General features: G+C 40.8%; 1 protein-coding gene across 2 annotated transcripts; it reads left to right on the forward strand.

Moving 5' to 3' along the window:
- On the forward strand, positions 10,198-17,628 carry GKN1 (gastrokine 1). 2 transcript variants are annotated; one of them, XM_018055445.1, is made up of 6 exons: positions 10,198-10,262; positions 13,878-13,931; positions 14,026-14,163; positions 15,118-15,228; positions 16,637-16,813; positions 17,387-17,628. In XM_018055445.1, exons 1-6 carry the CDS (start codon positions 10,251-10,253, stop codon positions 17,444-17,446), a joined length of 552 nt encoding a protein of 183 aa, XP_017910934.1. In that variant the 5' UTR covers positions 10,198-10,250; the 3' UTR covers positions 17,447-17,628. The 2 variants fall into 2 exon arrangements, with proteins under 2 accessions (XP_017910934.1, XP_005686888.2); XM_005686831.2 differs by having other exon boundaries at positions 10,199-10,262; positions 16,637-16,784.

Consider the following 18,635-nt stretch of genomic DNA (forward strand, 5'->3'; position numbering starts at 1 on the left):
GGCTGTATATTGTCACCCTGCTTATTTAACTTCTATGCAGAGTACATCATGAGAAATGCTGGACTGGAGGAAGCACAAGCTGGAATCAAGATTGCTGGGAGAAATCTCAATAACCTCAGATATGCAGATGACAACACCCTTATGGCAGAAAGTGAAGAGGAACTAAAAAGCCCCTTGATCAAAGTGAAAGAGGAGAGTGAACAAGTTGGCTTAAAACTCATCATTCAGAAAACGAAGATCATGGCATCCGGTCCCATCACTTCATGGGAAATAGATGGGGAAACAGTAGAAACAGTGTCAGTCTTTTTTTTTGTGGGGGGGGCTCCAGAATCACTGCAGATGGTGACTATAGCCATGAAATTAAAAGACGCTTACTCTTTAGAAGAAAAGTTTATGCCCAACCTAGATAGTATATTCAAAAGCAGAGACATTACTTTGCTGACTAAGGTCTGTCTAGTCAAGGCTATGGTTTTTCCTGTGGTCATGTATGGATGTGAGAGTTGGACTGTGAAGAAGGCTGAGCCCCGAAGAATTGATGCTTTTGAACTGTGGTGTTGGAGAAGACTCTTGAGAGTCCCTTGGACTGCAAGGAGATCCAACCAATCCATTCTGAAGGAGATCAGCCCTGGGATTTCTTTGGAAAGCATGATGTTAAAGCTGAAACTCTAGTACTTTGGCCACCTCATGCGAAGAGCTGACTCACTGGAAAAGACTCTGATGCTGGGAGGGATTGGGGGCAGGAGGAGAAGGGGACGACAGAGGATGAGATGGCTAGATGGCATCACTGACTCAATGGACGTGAGTCTGAGTGAACTCCAGGAGATGGTGATGGATAGGGAGGCCTGGCGTGCTGCGATTCATGGGGTCGCAAAGATTCGCAAAGACGCAAAGACGCAAAGCCGCAAAGCCGCAAAGCCGCAAAGTCGCAAAGACGACTGAGCGACTGAACTGATGTATCAGAAAAGAAACACAAGTAATTTGCAGCAACATGTACGGACCTAGAGATTGCCCTACTGAGTGACATAAGTGAAACAGAGAAAGGCAAGGATCATATGGTATTGCTTAAATAGGGAATCTTAAAAAAGAGTAAAATCGACCTATTTACAAAACAGAAATTGAGTCCCAGATGGAGATTTAGTCTCAACTTATGAAACATTTTACAAATCCACAGGTTACAAAATGATCACATGGAACATCTCTTTAAAGGCCAAAGACATGATTAGAGGGAACAAAACAATAGGAGGTGCTTTGAGTTATAGCTTCTGACACGTCTTACCTGAATGTGAATGGTCTAGGTGTTCCAGCTACTCACTGAGTGTTCTTTGCCAAGTTATTTAATCTCTGTGTGCCTCGATATCTTCATCTGTAAAGAAAGGGTAATGAAAACATCTCCTCACAAGGGTACCATGAAGATTAAGCGAGGGCACACATATAAGCACAGAGTAGAGCAGCAGACACAGTAGGTTCTTAAGAAGTTAGCTAATATTATGGTCACTATTTATTATTCATAATGCACATTCAGTCTTGTTAGTTATGAAGAATTTGCAAATCAATAATTTAATAAGAAACCATTTACTTCTTTTAGTGAGTATACGGTAAAAAAATGGTCCATTTTCTGGGTGAAGCCTCTGTAACTACTCCAGCTTAAAGAATTCACTCTCCTCTGAATGTTTTGTCTACATTGCTCATTTGAAGAGGCTACAAGGCACAAAAGAAAAGTACAAGCTCCTGGATTTCATGAAAACATCGTTCCATGTTTTAGCTGCCATGTGACCTTTGACAAGTTGCAGAGCCTCTCGGTAAGAAGATGGCCCTCATAGAGGAAGTGGGCTCTCACAGATTATGAATCTGTTGGACTTATGAGCCTCTAGAACTATGAGAAATAAATACGTATTGTTTACAAACCACCGAGTCTGAATGCCTAAGACAACCAGAGAAGGAATAAAGAAGGTAAAAGTAAATCTTTTTCCTTATTCTTAATTGATCGGATAGATAGATGTTCAAATATAATGCACAGTATCGATTTGGGGTGGTAATGATGCGTCAGTATAGGTTCATCAGTTGTAATGTACCCTTCGTTTCAGTGTTGCTGAGGGAGGCTATGCATGTGTGAGGGCAAGGAGCATACAGGAATTCCACTCAATTTTAATGCCAACTTAAAACTTATCTTTTAAAAAAACTTTTAAAAAATGAAGAAATAAAAAAAAGGAAAGGAAAAAATGCAACAAATACAAAATAGTTTCAAACCTATTAGATATTAATCCAACTATTTCAATAATGACTTTAAATATGAATGATCTAAATACACCAAGTAAAGAAGAGATTGTCAAAGTGGATCAGAGAAACAAGACTCAACTATATATTATGTTCAAGAAACTCACTTTAAATATAAAGACACAGATTATATATTAAAATACAGTTTAAAGTAAAGGAGTAAAGAAATACATACCACCTAACACTAATTTTTAAAAGCTAGAGTATCTATATTAATTTTAGATAAAGCAGGCTTCAAAAAAAATTATCCAAGATAAAGTGGGCAATAATAGCATGATAAAGGAGTCAATTCTTCGATTTATTTTAGGGTGAGCCATGAAATTCTACACAATAAATAGTATCTACATTTCTAAAATATACATATCTATTTAGATACCCCCTTGAATATGTACCTATATGAAGAGAGCAAATCAAATTTAAAGGTGTGTTGATTATTTTAAAAAATGAATGATTGCCTTTTTAGAGAAACACCCATGGAAATTAACACCAACTAAAATATTATTTTTCTGGGAGGAGTGCAAGGAACTTAGAGGTGTGGCAAAGAGGAAAGAGCCTTCACACATTCAGGGATGTATGAGGTTGACATACCTGAGCTCAGAGCCCAGGGAGAAAGGGAATTTTCACATGGCTATCAGTGAGGATTCAATCCCTAGAATATCTCCAGCTTAGTGTGTAGCAAATTGTCAGTTCTTGATAAGCAGAATAATTCTGACTCAACTTTTCTCTATTGAAATGCAATTAAATGGGAGATTTCATAACTATAAAGAGGAATCTGAGAGTATTAAGAACGTTGTAAGGTGATTCTCACAGCCACGGAACTCCCCCAGTTCACACCACCTGGCTCTGCTGCTCCCCTAGGCTGACACTTGGTTCCTAGGTGTCTAGATCCAAACTGCCCCACAGGACTTGACCAAAGGTCCATCTTCTGCATGAAGCCTCCATAACTATTCCAGCTTAAAGAGCGCACACTCCTCAGAATGTTTTGTCTCTACTGCTTATTTGGAAAAACTGCAAGGCATAAAAGAAAAGAATATAGGCTTCCGAGTTTCATAAAAGGATTATTCCATTTTTAACTGCCATGTGACCTTGGATAAGCTCAAAACCTCCCAGAACCTTCCTCTTACGTTACTTTGATATATCCATGTTATGTGTGTGTCTTGTCTCCTTACAGAGCCAGATACGTAATCTGTGAAGCCAAGGGCAAAATAAAAATATGGGACCTCATGCTCAAGAAACAGAAAACCACCACAATATTGTAAAGTAATTAGCCTCCAATTAAAATAAATAAATAAATTTTTAAAAAAGAAAAAAAAGCTTTTTCCTTCTATAGTTTCTCTCTTTCTCTCAACCTTTGATGGTGTCTTTGATTTGATAGTTAATGTCACAGTCTCTCAGGCATGGGGATAGTTGGAAGTAATTGCAAATCCTCAGAAGCTCCCGGGGCCCCTCACTATGACTCAGCATGCAGGTGTACGTGTCTGACCTTGTTCATGTCTGCATCTGCACCCCGACTCCACAGTAGAGGCAGAGGAATGGTCGGTGGAGAGACCATCCAGGAAGCTGGGGAGAAGCAGGAATAGGGATGACCCACGAGCCACAAATCCAAGCCCCCAGGCATGCTGCCCTGCCCCATTGGACTCTACTTACAAAACACAAATTCAGAAATATAATTAACAAGAATTTCAAGTTGGCAACTTCAAAATGTTAAGTTTGGGGCCCTCTTCTGAGCATGAGTCCTGCATGGGTACTATAGTGATCACATTTCCAAAAACCAATCCTGCCCTTGGACAGATTTCAGGATCTTGGAGTGTGAGCACTTGTTTTATATTTTTGAATCTTCTATATAGCACTTGTGTTTAACTGGCTCATTGCCTTAGCTGGTTAATTAACATGATTAATTAACATGGTTAATTGATTACTTTTCAATATGAGAAAATGAGTAAAGAATTGTAGGTCTGAGCAGCAAATGAAAAAACTTCCCAGGCTGGATGAGGCGCATTGAGTCTTTATTTAAATGCAGTTGGACCCCTGAAGAAAAAATACATTCCAGAATAAATCCCAATGGATACACTCTATTAAGCATTTCCAGGAACTGGAGACTGGGGTTGTGGGTAGAACGAATACATAATCGAATAAACATGGAGCTGAGTATTCCCTGAAGCACCTCTGAGTATCCAGCTTCTTCCTCTGAGGATATGTGCTTCCAGACATGAACAGATTACACACATGTGTGTATTTTCTATCTGGGATGCAGAAAAGGAAACCAGTTTAGATCAGTCACCCTGCAGAACATTCAGTGATGCACAAATCATGTTTCACGGCTCAGTCTTAGGGCAAGTCCTTCACTTTGGCCTCTTCTGCCGGGGAAGTCATGGGGATAGTTCAGTGCAGGGGCCATGGGGTCCTCACAAAACCTGGGCTCCAGGTGTGACCCTCACAGCTGTGCTACTTTTGGTTCTCATCTCTTAGAATCTGATTTTCATCTTCCAGTGTTCACTTTGATCCTTTCCAGGCCTGACTGCTATGGCTGAAGGAACATACCATCAGCATGAGCTTTCACACCACTTTCTCTAAATTGCTTCAATATGAGCAATCAACTGAGCAAATATGTGCTATTACTTCTGAATTACCTGTAAATAATTATAAAGCAGCACGTTATTATCACTTTGTTTCTGTTCCTCAAGTAGACATATTTTCTCCAACTCCTTTTCAGAATAAAAGTACTTTGATTTGATTACTCTTTATAGTGATGAAAAATGAAGTTATTAATCAATATTCCCTTTATCTCTACTTTCACATATTTTATAGAAATGATGTCATCACTCAGGAGACCTTCTTTTAGCAAGATGTTTCCAAATCCTGTTCACAACGCTCTAACGCTCAAGCTTAGCGACCGATTGGAGTCATAATGTATCACTGGTTGTCTCTGAGGGGATCCAGAGGTTTGGCAGATGTGATTGGGAAGCCATACAGGCAGCAACAGAAAGGCAGCATTATATAGATTTTGGCAGGCAATGGTCCTAGAGGAAATAACAAAAAGAGAAGGCTCTGTGATGCCGTAAGAAAGAGCTTCCTCCAAGTTGCTGTAATTTGAAAAAAATTTCTCTCCTATACAAAAAAACAACTATGTAATAAGTATGGATTTTCTGGAATTGGAAGCTTTATAGCAATAATTATTAACATGATATTCTACATGTTCCTATTGCTATTTTTTCAGATGTGTCATTCCTGGCCAGAAATACATATGGAGAATTCAATAGGAGTACATCACGGTTAAAAACCCTGGGAGCTGTAATCACAGGGACTGTTATTAGAGTCTTAGATGCAAACTGGTAAACCAAGATTGTAGGAGGGGGGCAGAAGTCCCCTCCACTCCCCACCTCCAGGTGATGAAGGGTGCTCAGATCTCACAATCAACCGTCTAATGTGGGACCATCACAGACTGGTGTTCAGCAAGAAAACAGAGGCAGAGAGACTGAGACAGAATCTTGGCATGAAGGGGATTCCCCTCTCCAGCAAAGAAAGTATAGTGTGAAGTCACAGGGGTTAAAGGCCAGATGAGTCCCAAATATCAGAAAATGGGGGAGAAGGAAAGGGAAGATGAGATTCCTTCTGGCTTCCTAGGTATTGAGGGCAGCCCCTCTACGTACCTACACCAGAGCAGGAATCTTGAATGAGGATATTTAATGATGAAAATTTGCCCTGTAAGTAAATATCCCTTTCACTCAGAGAACGAGAAGGGGAATAGAAGACTGATTTATGCAGAACAGCTCTGAAAGTTCCTCCGGATCTGTGGTCTGACCATATCGCACTCATATCACACCCCTGTTTGATCCACACAAAGAGAGCTTCCACCCAGCTGGACATACAGGGTGTGGGGTGACGTGAGGTCCTGGGTGTGTGCGCTGTGAGATAAAACAGGGCCTTGTTCTTGGCATGGTCCAGCATTGAGCTCTGTGGGCAGAGGAGCCTTTATTTTCGCAGCGGCTGGTTTGCCCCACACTGACCTTGGGCACTGGGGTCACACCATCTCCCGAGACTCCCTTGCTGTGTTACCATAGCCAGTGCAAGGCAGCACCTATCTAGCTGGCTTCAAAAATCAGGAATGAATAAATATTGTGCATCTTTTATCTTCTAGCTTGAACTTCTCCTTTCAGTGTGTGTTAGTCGCTCAATCGTGTCTGATTCTTTGTGACCCCGTGGACTGTAGCCTGCCAGGCTCCTCTGTCCATGGAATTCTCTGGGCAAGAATACTGGAGTGGGTTGCCATCTCCTTCTCCAAGGGATCTTCCTGACCCAGGGACTGAATTTGGGTCTCTTGCACTGCAGGCACATTCTTTACTGTTTGAGCCACCAGGGAAGCCTCTCCTTTTTCTAATTCTTAATTTTAAAATGGGCCTGAAAGTGAAAGTCACTTGGTCGTGTCCGACTCTTTGGGACCCCATGGATGTAGTCCATGGAATTCTCTAGAATTCTCCGGGCAAGAATACTGGAGTGGGTAGCTTATCCCTTCCCCAGGGGATCTTCCCAACCCAGGGGTCAAACCCAGGTTTCCCGCATTGCAGGCAGATTCTTTACCAGCTGAGCCACAAGGGAAGCCCAAAATGGGCCTATAGAGCATCGTAAATGTGCCATATATATTCTAGGTTCTATGGAGGCGACAAAAACACCTGTTTTTCTCTCAAGGGAAGACAAGAAACATATAAAACATAGCTCTCAGAATGGAAGGGAGCAGGAGCCTTGCTCATGCACATGGCTTGTAGGATCTCAGTTCCCCTAGCAGGAATTGGACCTGGGTCCTCAGCAGTGGGGATACAGAGTCCTAACCACTGGATTTCCAGGGAATTCCCACTTCCTTCAGACTTTTGGATGAGACTAGTGTTGGGGTCAGAGTTGACTGCTCCCCACACACATATAGCATGTGGGGTGAGTTGAGTATATTTCATACATACTACACGATAGCTCAGTTGGTAAAGAATCTGCCTGCAATGCAAGAGACCCCAGTTCGATTCCTGGATCAGGAAGATCCCCTGGAGAAGGGAACGGCTACGCATTCCAGTATTCTGGCCTGGAGAATTCTATGGACTGTATAGTCCATGGGGTCGCAAAGAGTTGGACACAACGGAGCACCTTTCACTTTCACACAAAGTATGGGCTTCCCTGGTAGCTCAGCTGGTAAAGAATCCACCTGCAATGCAGGAGACCCCAGTTCGATTCCTGGGTTAGGAAGACCCCCTGGAGAAGGGAAAGGCTACCCCCTCCAGTATTCATGAGCTTCCCTGGTGGCTCAGACAGTAAAGAATCCACCTGTAATGGGAGACCTGGGTTCAATCCCTTGGTGGGGAAGATTCCCTGGAGGAGGTCTTGGCAACCCACTCCAGTATTCTTGCCTGGAGAATTCCATGGACAGAGGGGCCTGGTGGGCTACGGTCCATGGAGTCACAAAAAGTTGGACATGACTGAGTGACTAAGCACAGCACAGCACACACAAAGTACAGAGGAAGAGGTTCTTCTGATTTTTGAGGCCACTGAAATAGAATATTATATATAGGATGAATTATTGTCAAATCCAAGATGCATTCTCGGAGGCAGCACAATTGTTGTCTCCCTAAGGAAGTTGCCTCCCAGGAACGTTAATAGGTATTAGGAAAAATAAATCAATAAAAGAAAAAAGGATAAATCAGGTTCTATGGTCAGTTAAGTTTAGGAGAATCTGGATGAAACAATACAACATGGATTTCTCCTCTACAAACTCCTCAGCACGTTTGATAGGTAAATGTGAGTTGTCAGTCCCTAAAAGGGAGATTATTGAACCTTGAACTCTAGTTAGCTAGTTAACTATTTGCTCACTGTAGAGCATCTTCCAGACCAGCATTCCATAGGCCCAGAGGAAAATATGTCAACCTCCAATCTTTGCAAGATATGACATGCAAAACATATCCTAGGTACCACAGCCACATACCAAAGTAACTACACATGGCTGAGTGTACAGACACCACGCTGTCCCCTCTGCCTTTAAAGTCACGTGACAGCACGTGAAGAAGATGAAGACCACTTCACAGATCTCTGCCTCTATCCCAGGCTTCCTGATCTTCTGCAGTTAAGCAGAAAGTTTGGAAAAGATTAGTGAACATATTAAAAACATAAAATCTTACCACAGCTACACTAAATCACTCAAACCAAATTCTGAAAGAGATGTGGATAGTGATCAAGCTTTATAACTACATAACCCAGTCCTGTGATTGTAGTCCATACATAGAAGTATAGCTATGGGCTCAGGAAGGTTTCCCAAGGGGAAATTTATAGATCAGTGATTCAAGAGGTATAGTTTTTCTCTTCAGTAATTTAATTTACTAACTTCCATTTGTAAGAGAGAGCAGGAAAAAAAATTAAGACTTTAATTCACCTCCAAGATTGTTTTGAGCATTTACTTGTTTGTCCAAGTGACAATATCTACTCTCTGCTTCTGATGAAAACATCAAAAACAGATTATGTTAACATCATTTCTGAAAATTTAATTATCTAAAAACAAGTCAAAGGACAAGAATTCCTTTTAGAGTTCTAGGAAAAAAAGAAAAAGATTTAGCCCCAGGATATGGAGAAGATGTGATGGAGGCAGTGATATTTGAGCTGGGCCTGGAAAATGAATAACAATTACCAGTTAGAGATAAAAGCAAGGGTTGGCACTCCAGGGTGAAGGAACAGCATGAAGGAAGGCAGAGAGGCATGAACCATCCTGAATGTTTCCACTAGAGTGAGAACCCTGGTGTGGCTCAAATACAGATTTTTAGCATAGAGTGACAGATACAGCTGGAGAGGCTTTGGAAATCTTATTAAAAAGGGCCCTTTGTGCCATTCCAATGAGCTTGAAATTTATCTTGTAGGTTGCCAGTGAAAATTTCAAAGTAGTAGTCAGTTTCAAAGTAGTAATCAGTTTACTTAAATACTTTAGAAAACCGGCCTTAGGGAAAATGGAGAAAATGCCCTGGAATATGAGACTGATAACCAGAGCTGTCAATTACATCACTGTTGTAAAAGTCCAGGTGAACAAAGCTGTGGACAAAGCCAGGGTTCAGAGTCAATTCTAAGATGAAACAACAAGGGTTAGTAACTAACTGTATGTGCTGGTAAGAAGAGTCACAGAGAGTCCTTAGTTTTCTAACCAGATGTATGGTCCTGTCACTGAGAGAGTTCAGGATTGCAGAGAAAGATATAGGTTTGGTGGGTGTAGCTAATAGAATATGTTTGCACGCCCATTTGCTCAGTTGTGACCAACTCTTTGTAACCCCGTGGACTGTAGCCCACCAGGCTCCTCCATCCATGGGATTTCCCAGGCAAGAATACTGGAGTGGGTTACTATTTCCACCTCCAGAGGGTCTTTCTGACCCAAGAATCCAACCCACCTTTCCTTTGTCTGCTGCACTGACAGATTCTCTACCACCGCGCCACTTGGGAAGCCCTAATAGGACAGCTTCAGTTCAGTTCAGTTTAGTCGCTCAGTCTTAGCCCAAGCAAAAACATCACAGTGGCTCAGCTGAAGGTCCGAAGAGGAAGCCATGCCACGTTCTTGCACGAGCTGCTCTCTGCAAGGTCCATAGTTTCTTATCTTGTTTGATTTTAGGGATGATTCTTTTCCTAAATCTCAGTAATATCAATGTATAAAATACCCACAGCCACGGCTTCAACTGGACCAGAAGTTGTCATCAATCATACTGCTCATTTTGATATCTTCAATGTCAACATATAGTGAGTCAGATCAGCTCCATGTCAAAACGCCTTGCCAACCAGGTGGATATTCCAAAAGGCTTCCTGGTATGCCGGAATGTGGCACAGATATGGAAAATGGAGAAAGATAAGCCTTAGGCCCCACCTGTTCACACCTAGCTTGAGTAAAGCTGGCCAAGTACAAATATGAGAACACTTTTTATCTGAATGCATACCAGTCATCTCAGCTTCATTGCCTTGGTGAAGTCAAGATGAAGTTCACAGTGAGTAGATTGTTCCTTTTGAATTTATTACCTTATAATTGGAAACTGCTAATATTCTCAGCTAAGTGGGAGTATGTTTCTTATTATAGTATCACTGTCATGGAAAAATTTGTAGAAATAAGAATAATCCCTTTTTATGGAATCATGGCCTTTATAAGCATCTCCATAGAAAAGGATAATTATACTGGGATTAGTCAGAGCATCTTATACTATGCTATCTTAAAAAAAAAATTGCTTTCTGGATCTGTTGATTCAGATCTGGGCACAGAGCAAACAGCTGCTAACTCTATAGAAAATGTCTGATTTTTCATTACATTCTTGAATTCCTTTTTTGACAAAAAAACTACTGAGCAGGTTCAGGCAAGATAAAAAGCTTATTATCAAAATAACTTAGTGAGAGACTTACTGTCACATTCCCTCCTGTGAAATGGATCTCTAAGTAGCAAAGTTTTGCCTTGAACCCTGTCTATAGTCTTATATTCATGAAAACACTGAAAGTATGAAGCTAGTTCATCACTCATTTGTTTCATGTAAAAGGCTGCTGCTGCTGCTGCTAAGTCGCTTCAGTTGTGTCTGACTCTGTGTGACCCCATAGATGGCAGCCCACCAGGCTCCCCCATCCCTGGGATTCTCCAGGCAAGAGTACTGGATTGGGGTGCCATTGCCTTCTCTAACTGGGTAGGATTAGGGGGTTGGATATTATAGAGTATTTCCCTTCCAAGACCAGCTATTTTCTGGTTGTCTCTCCAGAAGATTGTAGAGGCAACCTTGTGGGTCTGGATGGGGCTCGGGCAAAGAGCATGAAACAGGAGGGAAGGGGGCAGAGCACAACCTTTGAAAGAATGACATAGCACAAGGGTATAATGTAAACCAATTAAAATCACTTGGGTCTAAGATGACAAATCAAATTCAAGTAAGCCTTAATCCCCAATCTATAAGGCAACAGACACACCCAGAGGTGGCAGGACAGCTCCAAGGCAGGTCAAAAGAGGGAGGAGTGGGTGGTTCCCCAATGGTAGGGATGATCCTCCCACTCATTAGCATTTGAATTCCACCCCCTCACAAAACCTAGCCAGGCCTAATTCCGTGGCTCCAGCCCTTGCCCTTGGCAATGGTTCACACCCTGAAGAGTGGCTTCTCTCTGGATCCTAACAACTCCACCTCTTATCACTTTGTCTCTCAATGAATTTTTGCAATGAGACATCAGGGCCTGAGTTTCATTAGTTTTGGCCTAGCTTGAGTCCCGGGAGAGAGCTGAAGGACAGGAGGAAAAAGCAGTGGGAAAAACGTGCCAAAGAATCCCCTTCATAGCCCGCCGGAAAATTTGCTAAATATCTGACTGGTGCTCACAATTTTGTTGGTCTAATCCTTGGCACAGGGAAGAGAAAGGACAGAAGAACCTCTCAGAAAGGCTGAGAGAGTAGCAAATGGATAGCAAAATTCTGCCAAAGCAACCAGTGATGCTGTGTGTCTCATACAGGATGCAAAAGAGCTAGAGTAGGGTGAATAAACATTCATATTTTGACATACTAAACATTACAATATATGACAGATTCTGCTTCATAATGGAGTTACAAGTGTGAAATAATTTTCTGGAAATAAGTGCTAATGATAGGAAGGTTAAGGAAAAAAAAAAAAAAGAACTTCAGACACAGGTTAGATCTGATTTCTCTTCCAGTTGTGGTATGAACAAAAGGTACACCCTTGGCCAAGTCACTCAACTTCTGAAGCTCCATTTTCTCATCTGTGAAGAATTATGTTGTACTAATAGATCTTTAAAATTTCTTCCAGATCTGATTTTTTTCATCCTTCTTTTTAAACTATCAGGGGATACATCAAACATTTTTTTTTTTATTATGTTGAATCACTAGTGCAGGTCTTAAACCATTTTGTTCCAGGCAAAGAAAATGAAGATAGGGACCCAGAATTGTGCATCCTGCATAAAGCTCTGTGTTCTGAGAACCAGTATCATGTAGTCAGTGACAAGTATGATTACCCAGGTATCCTGGGACAGTGATTGACTTCCCTTCTACTAAGCACATTTGATAGCCAGATACTCCATCTTTGGCTTCTCATCATTCATATCCAACCTGGTTACTAAGCCATTGCTTTGAATATATATATACACAGTACTGCTAAGTCACTTCAGTAGTGTCCGACTCTGTGCGACCCCATAGACGGCAGCCCACCAAGGCTCCCCCGTTCCTGGAATTCTCCAGGCAAGAACGCTGGAGTAGGTTGCCATTTCCTTCTCCAATGCAGGAAAGTGAAAAGTGAAAGTGAAGTCGTTCAGTCATGTCCGACCCTCAGCGGCCCCATGGACTGCAGCTTTCCAGGCTACTCTGTCCACGGGATTTTCCAGGCAAGAGTACTGGAGTGGGGTGCCATTGCCTGCTCCATATACACAGTTCAGTTCAGTTCAGTTCAGTTCAGTTCAGTCGCTCAGTCATGTCCGACTCTTTGCGACCCCATGAATCGCAGCACACCAGGCCTCCCTGTTCATCACCATCTCCTGGAGTTCACTCAGACTCACGTCCATCGAGTCCGTGATGCCATCCAGCCATCTCATCCTCTGTTGTCCCCTTCTCCTTCTGCCCCCAATCCCTCCCAGCATCAGAGTCTTTTCCAATGAGTCAACTCTTCACATGAGGTGGCCAAAGTACTGGAGCTTCACCTTTACCATCATTCCTTCCAAAGAAATCCCAGGGCTGATCTCCTTCAGAATGGACTGGTTGGATCTCCTTGCAGTCCAAGGGACTCTCAAGAGTCTTCTCCAACACCACAGTTCAAAAGCATCAATTCTTCGGCGCTCAGCCTTCTTCACAGTCCAACTCTCACATCCATACATGACCACAGGAAAAACCATAGCCTTGTAGATGCAGACAAATACTATTTGATTCCACTTACATGAGATATCTAGAATAGTTAAATTCATAGAGTCAAAAAGTACATTGATAGATGCCAGGGGCTGGGGGTGGGATGGGAAGGGGAAATAGGAACAACAATATGAATGTACTTAGTGTCACTGAACCATATAGTTAAATATTGTTAAAATAATATGTTTTATGTTGTGTGCATTTTACCACAATAAAAAATGTTTTTAATAAAAAGACAGCTTTTGAGATTAGGGGGTCTAGGAAGAGAAGAAAGTATTCAGGTCAATAATTTGATCTGGAAATTAGTCCTATTTGACTTCTAGGCCACATTAGGGAAGTTATCTTAATTCATTTTCAGGTCTGCTTCTCAGAACTTAAAACCATTTCCATGCCATGTATGCTATTCAGTGTCAATGCTATTTGTTAATATACTTATACTTCATCAGTTTTTATTAAGACCTACATTAAAAATTCTGAAACAATCAACATAATTATTTATAGTTAACCTACAATTCAACATTATCATTAAATTTTCTACGGTTTAAAAAAGTTGACTATCAAAGAAGAAAAGACAGATCACTCAACAGAGTAATAAATTTAGTAAGTTTTATAAGTTTAGCTTTTATAAGTTTATAAACTTTTATAAGCTTTTATAAACTTTTATAAGTTTAGCTAGAAAAAGATGATGAGGACATCATTTTTCCATTTAACAGTAAACCAATGTTATTTGTGATTTCAGATTGTCTTTGCTGGACTTCTTGGCATCTTCCTGACTCCTACTCTTGCTGACTATGTAAGTTTCATTTTTTAAAGTGTATTACCAAAATGCATTTGCAAAAAAAAAGAAAAGTGGTATTAAATCATTGTCAATTTCTTGTAAATTTCAGGATATCAACGTTAATGATAACAACAACAGTGGTGGAAGTGGGCAGCAGTCAGTGAGTGTCAACAATGAACATGGCGTGGCCAATATTGACAATAACAATGGATGGGGCTCCTGGAATTCTCTCTGGGATTACGGAAGTGTAGGTAGTCAACATGCAATTTCTGTTCTTTGCAAACATGGCATTTCTTTTTAAACAATAATGAAAACTGCTTGCTAACCATAAAAAAATATTAAAAAAACTTATGTAAACTCTAATTGCAAACAAGATAGTTATAAGTAAAAGTGTCTCTTTTGCTTACTCAGCTTCACTTCCTAGATAAAATTGCTGTCAATAAGTTTCTAATAGTAAGTTAAAATTCAAGTCAATGAATGTTAATTAGAATCCAGTGAATGGTATGAGGCTATAATACCAGTGAAATATCCTTTGGCCTTACCTGCAGAAACCCTCAATAAAGATGAAAGACCTTCATAATATTACTGTTGTCAAACTGTAGTCCACATCATTCTATTGTCAATTTCCTAAAAAGACAGAAATTGGCATTTCATTTATAATTCAAAAGGACCAAATTAAATGTATGTAACAATATTAATTAAATGTAAAGGCACCTAAAAAAACAACAAAAAATAATACCCACTTGGCTCTAGTTAGAAAACCTAACTCTGCAATTATCAGCTCTATATTTAACAAAACTTGTCCTTTAGAAAAGGCAACTCTTTGTAGTTTCAGTTTTATCATCTGGTCAATTAGAAAACTAATTACTATCCTGCTAGCCTCCTTGAAATGTTGTGAAGGTCAAAGGAGATTAAAATATGATAGTGTTTTAAAATTTATTTCGGCAAAACAAACATGTAGGGAGACTCTTGTTGGGCTAGAATCTGAGTGAATTCAACCATGTATCCCTCAAAGAGTTTGTGATCTATGCTTACAAATGTCAGCAATAAATATGATTGCAAAACAGGGCTAGATCCAGCGCTCTTATCTCAGTTCATTGTGATCTCACAATTCCATTTCCCTCTGCTGGTGAAACTAATTTCTGATGAGAAAGACATCTTGGAGAACATACTGCTTACCATCCACCATCTTCTTTAATAGGGCTTTGCTGTAATCAGATCCTTTAAGAAGAAGTCATGCATTGTGCACAAAATGAACGAGGAAGTCATGCCCTCTATTCAAGCCCTAGGTATGCTGGCCAAGAAAAACAAGGTAAAAGCAAAAATCACTTTATTCTTTGCTCGAGGGGTCTTATGATTTCCAATAAACAATGAGAAGGTCACAGTTGCTCCCTCTTGAGCACATAGTACATTGTCCTGTGCAGCACAAAAGGGGAAGAGGAGTTGGAACTGCCTGAGGAGAGGCAACTGCCATCACACTCAAATGCTGAGACTCACACCGGCCCCTCTGAAGTCTGATCAGAACACCTCACTCTTCCTATGGGGGGAACAAAGCTCTGTTCACATCAAGGGGAGTCCTCCACACTTCAAGGCCATTTTCCCAGAAGAGTTGGGTTAGGGTTATTAGATTTAACAAACAAAAATAGAGGATACCTAGTTAGGTTTGAATTTCAGATAAACAGTGGATAATATTTTTGCCTAACTATGTCCCATGCAATATTTGGGACATGCTTACAAACGATCTTTTGTTTACCTGATATCAAAATTTAACTGGGTGTCCTGTATTTTATCTGGTAACCCTAGGTGTGGTGGGCAGGGAGAGGGAAACTGTCACTAAAATGTCAGCCTAAGTTTATATTTGTATAACTGATAAGTGGGTATCTTTCATTGATAGTGGAAAGAAAACAAACTGCATTTTCAGAAACTATCATATAGCTCAATCCAAGAAATATAAAATGACCAAATGAGCTACAACCTTCAGTGTAAATTTACCCTCAGACTTAGGCTGTTATGAAAGGCTGAGGTTTTGAATCAGCTAAATCCCTTAGGACATTTCAAAGTGTTGAGATATACAGGGTTGTAACTGGTTCTTCTTCATTTTGATTATAGAAAAATTATAGCCAAGAAATATGCCCTGTCGGCCTTGTTGTTGTTCAGTCCCTCAGTTGTCCTACTCTTTGTGACCCCATGAAATGCAGTACGCCAGGCTTCCCTGTCCTTCACAATTTCCTGGAGTTTGCTCAAAGTCATGTCCATTGAGTCAGTAATGCCATCCAACCAACTCATCCTCTGTTGTCTCCTTCTCCTCTTGCCCTCAACATTTCCCAGCATCAGGTGGGTCTTTTCCAATGAGTCAACTCTTCGCATCAGGTGGCCAGATTATTGGAGCTTCAGCTTCAGCCTCAGTCCTTCCAATGAATATTCAGGGTTGATTTCCTCTAAGATGGTCTGGTTTGATCTCCTTGCTGTCCAAGGGACTCTCAAGAGTCTTCTTCAGCACCACAGTTCAAAAGCATCAATTCTTTGGCTCCCAGCCTTCTTTATGGTCCAACTCTCACATCCATACATGATGACTGTAAAAACCATAGTCTTGACTATTCGGACCTTTGTTGGCAAAGCAATGTCTCTGCTTGGCCTTGTATCCAACTCCCAAATTCAACAAACCACTGGGTTTAACACTCCTCTCTCTCCTTCTTGCCACCTGTCTTCCCCACACTCAGCTTCAGGGTAGAGGACCAGAGGGACCACCTCCCAAGAGCCTGATCTACTCAGTCAAGCCTGACAAAGTCAACAACTTGGACCAGTTTGGAGAATCCATTGTTACCATGTGCAAGGGGATTCCAACATACATGGCTGAAGAGATTCAGGGTGAGGAACTCCTCTACTGCACATTCCAAGTTAGTGCTGGTGGGATTGTCAGACTGTTTTCAGGCCTGTCCACAGAGGACACAAATTACTCAGGAGGTGGTGATCAAGGCTAACACTTAAGTAGTGCTTGCTCTGTGCCATACACCATTCAATGGGCTTTAGGTGAGTTAGCTCGTTTGCTTCTAATCCCAGCCTTATGTGATAGACTTTATTGTTATTCTCATTTTCTGATGAGGAAACAGGCACAGAAAGAGGACACAAACTCCTTGCCTGTGTCATTCCTAAGTATTTTGGCTCTGGATTCTGTGATTTTTAACCATTCTGAAATATTTCCTTTCATGGGTGAATCTAGAGTAAACTCAAGAAATGCATAAATCACTAAATGCAAGGAGAATGCTGATAGAATCTGTTGGTTTTTTATAGCTCAAACAATCACCAGTTCTGAGCATTCAAACAATAATTTACATAGAAACAGAGTGTCCGCTCAGGGACCGAATATAACACCAACTTCTTAGATCTCTTAATTGGTTAATATATGGCTAGCTAGCTAAATCTTGGGTCCTTGAAAAGGCATTGATAGTGCTTTCTTCTTTTTTTATCAGGAGCAAACCCGATTCTGTACCCAGAAAAGTGCTTCAAGGTTGATATACTCTGGATTTTAAACATTTCCTTATGTGAAGAAGCAATGGAGAACTAAAAAAAAAAAAGTTCCTGTGGATTTAGTCATCAGAATATTCTATTTAAAAAAATGTGGGTTCTAATGGTGTTTATCATATCATTCTGAAATGTTCTCTTCTAGTCCTGTTTGGTTTCCTTAAGAGTCAATAAACCTATTTAGCACTGAGTTCAGTTTATACTAAAATTCTTTAGTATTTCTATTTGGAAAGCTCATGGTCAAAAGTGCTGTATGGTGGCAGCAAGTTGTCAAAGTACATTAGACCCAACTGTTAGCCTATATTCAGGACCTGTCCCTTATAAAGAGCCCCTTCAGCTGCCTCAGACACTACTAACCACAGCTCTGGGAATAGTTCCAAGACCATCCAACTGCTCTGAAGACTGCCCTATAGTTGATATGCATAGTAACACTTCAGATCAACAGAAATCCACTCAAAGTAGCATAAGCCAAAAGAGGGGAAAGGGTATTGCAAAGATATTAGAATATCTAAAATTACTCTTAGAGAAAGAAAAGGAGAAGAAGACTTGGGTCTTGGAACTATATTGGCTGCAAGACCCAAGGCTCCTTCTCTCTGAAACCACATATAGTTCTTCTCTGCTCCTCTCAAATTCAACTTCTCTCTTCTTTCCATCTTGATGACTTTCTCTGTATTCATGGCAGAAGATGGCTAAACCAGAATGTCATCTCCATCTCCCATGTTTTTGTGTCTTTCCAGCTCACAAGATCAAGTCTCATACTTTTAAATCCATATTCCAAATTTTCTTCACAATGCATGGTTCAAGAGCCCACAGCCTCCACTCTTTGATGGGCAGGGGACTGAAGTCACATGGTACACACACAGCATTGAGGTCTCCACTGAAGAATAATCTCAGAGAAAACAGAGGTGCCAATTGGTGTGTGTTCCAATATGAAACTACAGCTCATTTTTAAAAAATTACTCCCACATATGTTTTTTATATCCTGGATGCCATGAGAGGATATTAATCCATTACCATGTCTTTGTGTAAGACACCCCTAAATAATCTAACAAACAAAACTAAGGACATCGAAATGGTGGAAATGGCATTGGGAAAATGCCCATATTTACCAGCCCTTATTGGGAAAAATTATAATTTTCTAAATTCTGAAACAATTCTGATCTTGGTGCGAGGCAGCAGTGAATGGTGGCATGAAGT

This window comes from Capra hircus, chromosome 11, assembly GCF_001704415.2.
Source record: "Capra hircus breed San Clemente chromosome 11, ASM170441v1, whole genome shotgun sequence".
NCBI lineage: Eukaryota > Metazoa > Chordata > Mammalia > Artiodactyla > Bovidae > Capra > Capra hircus.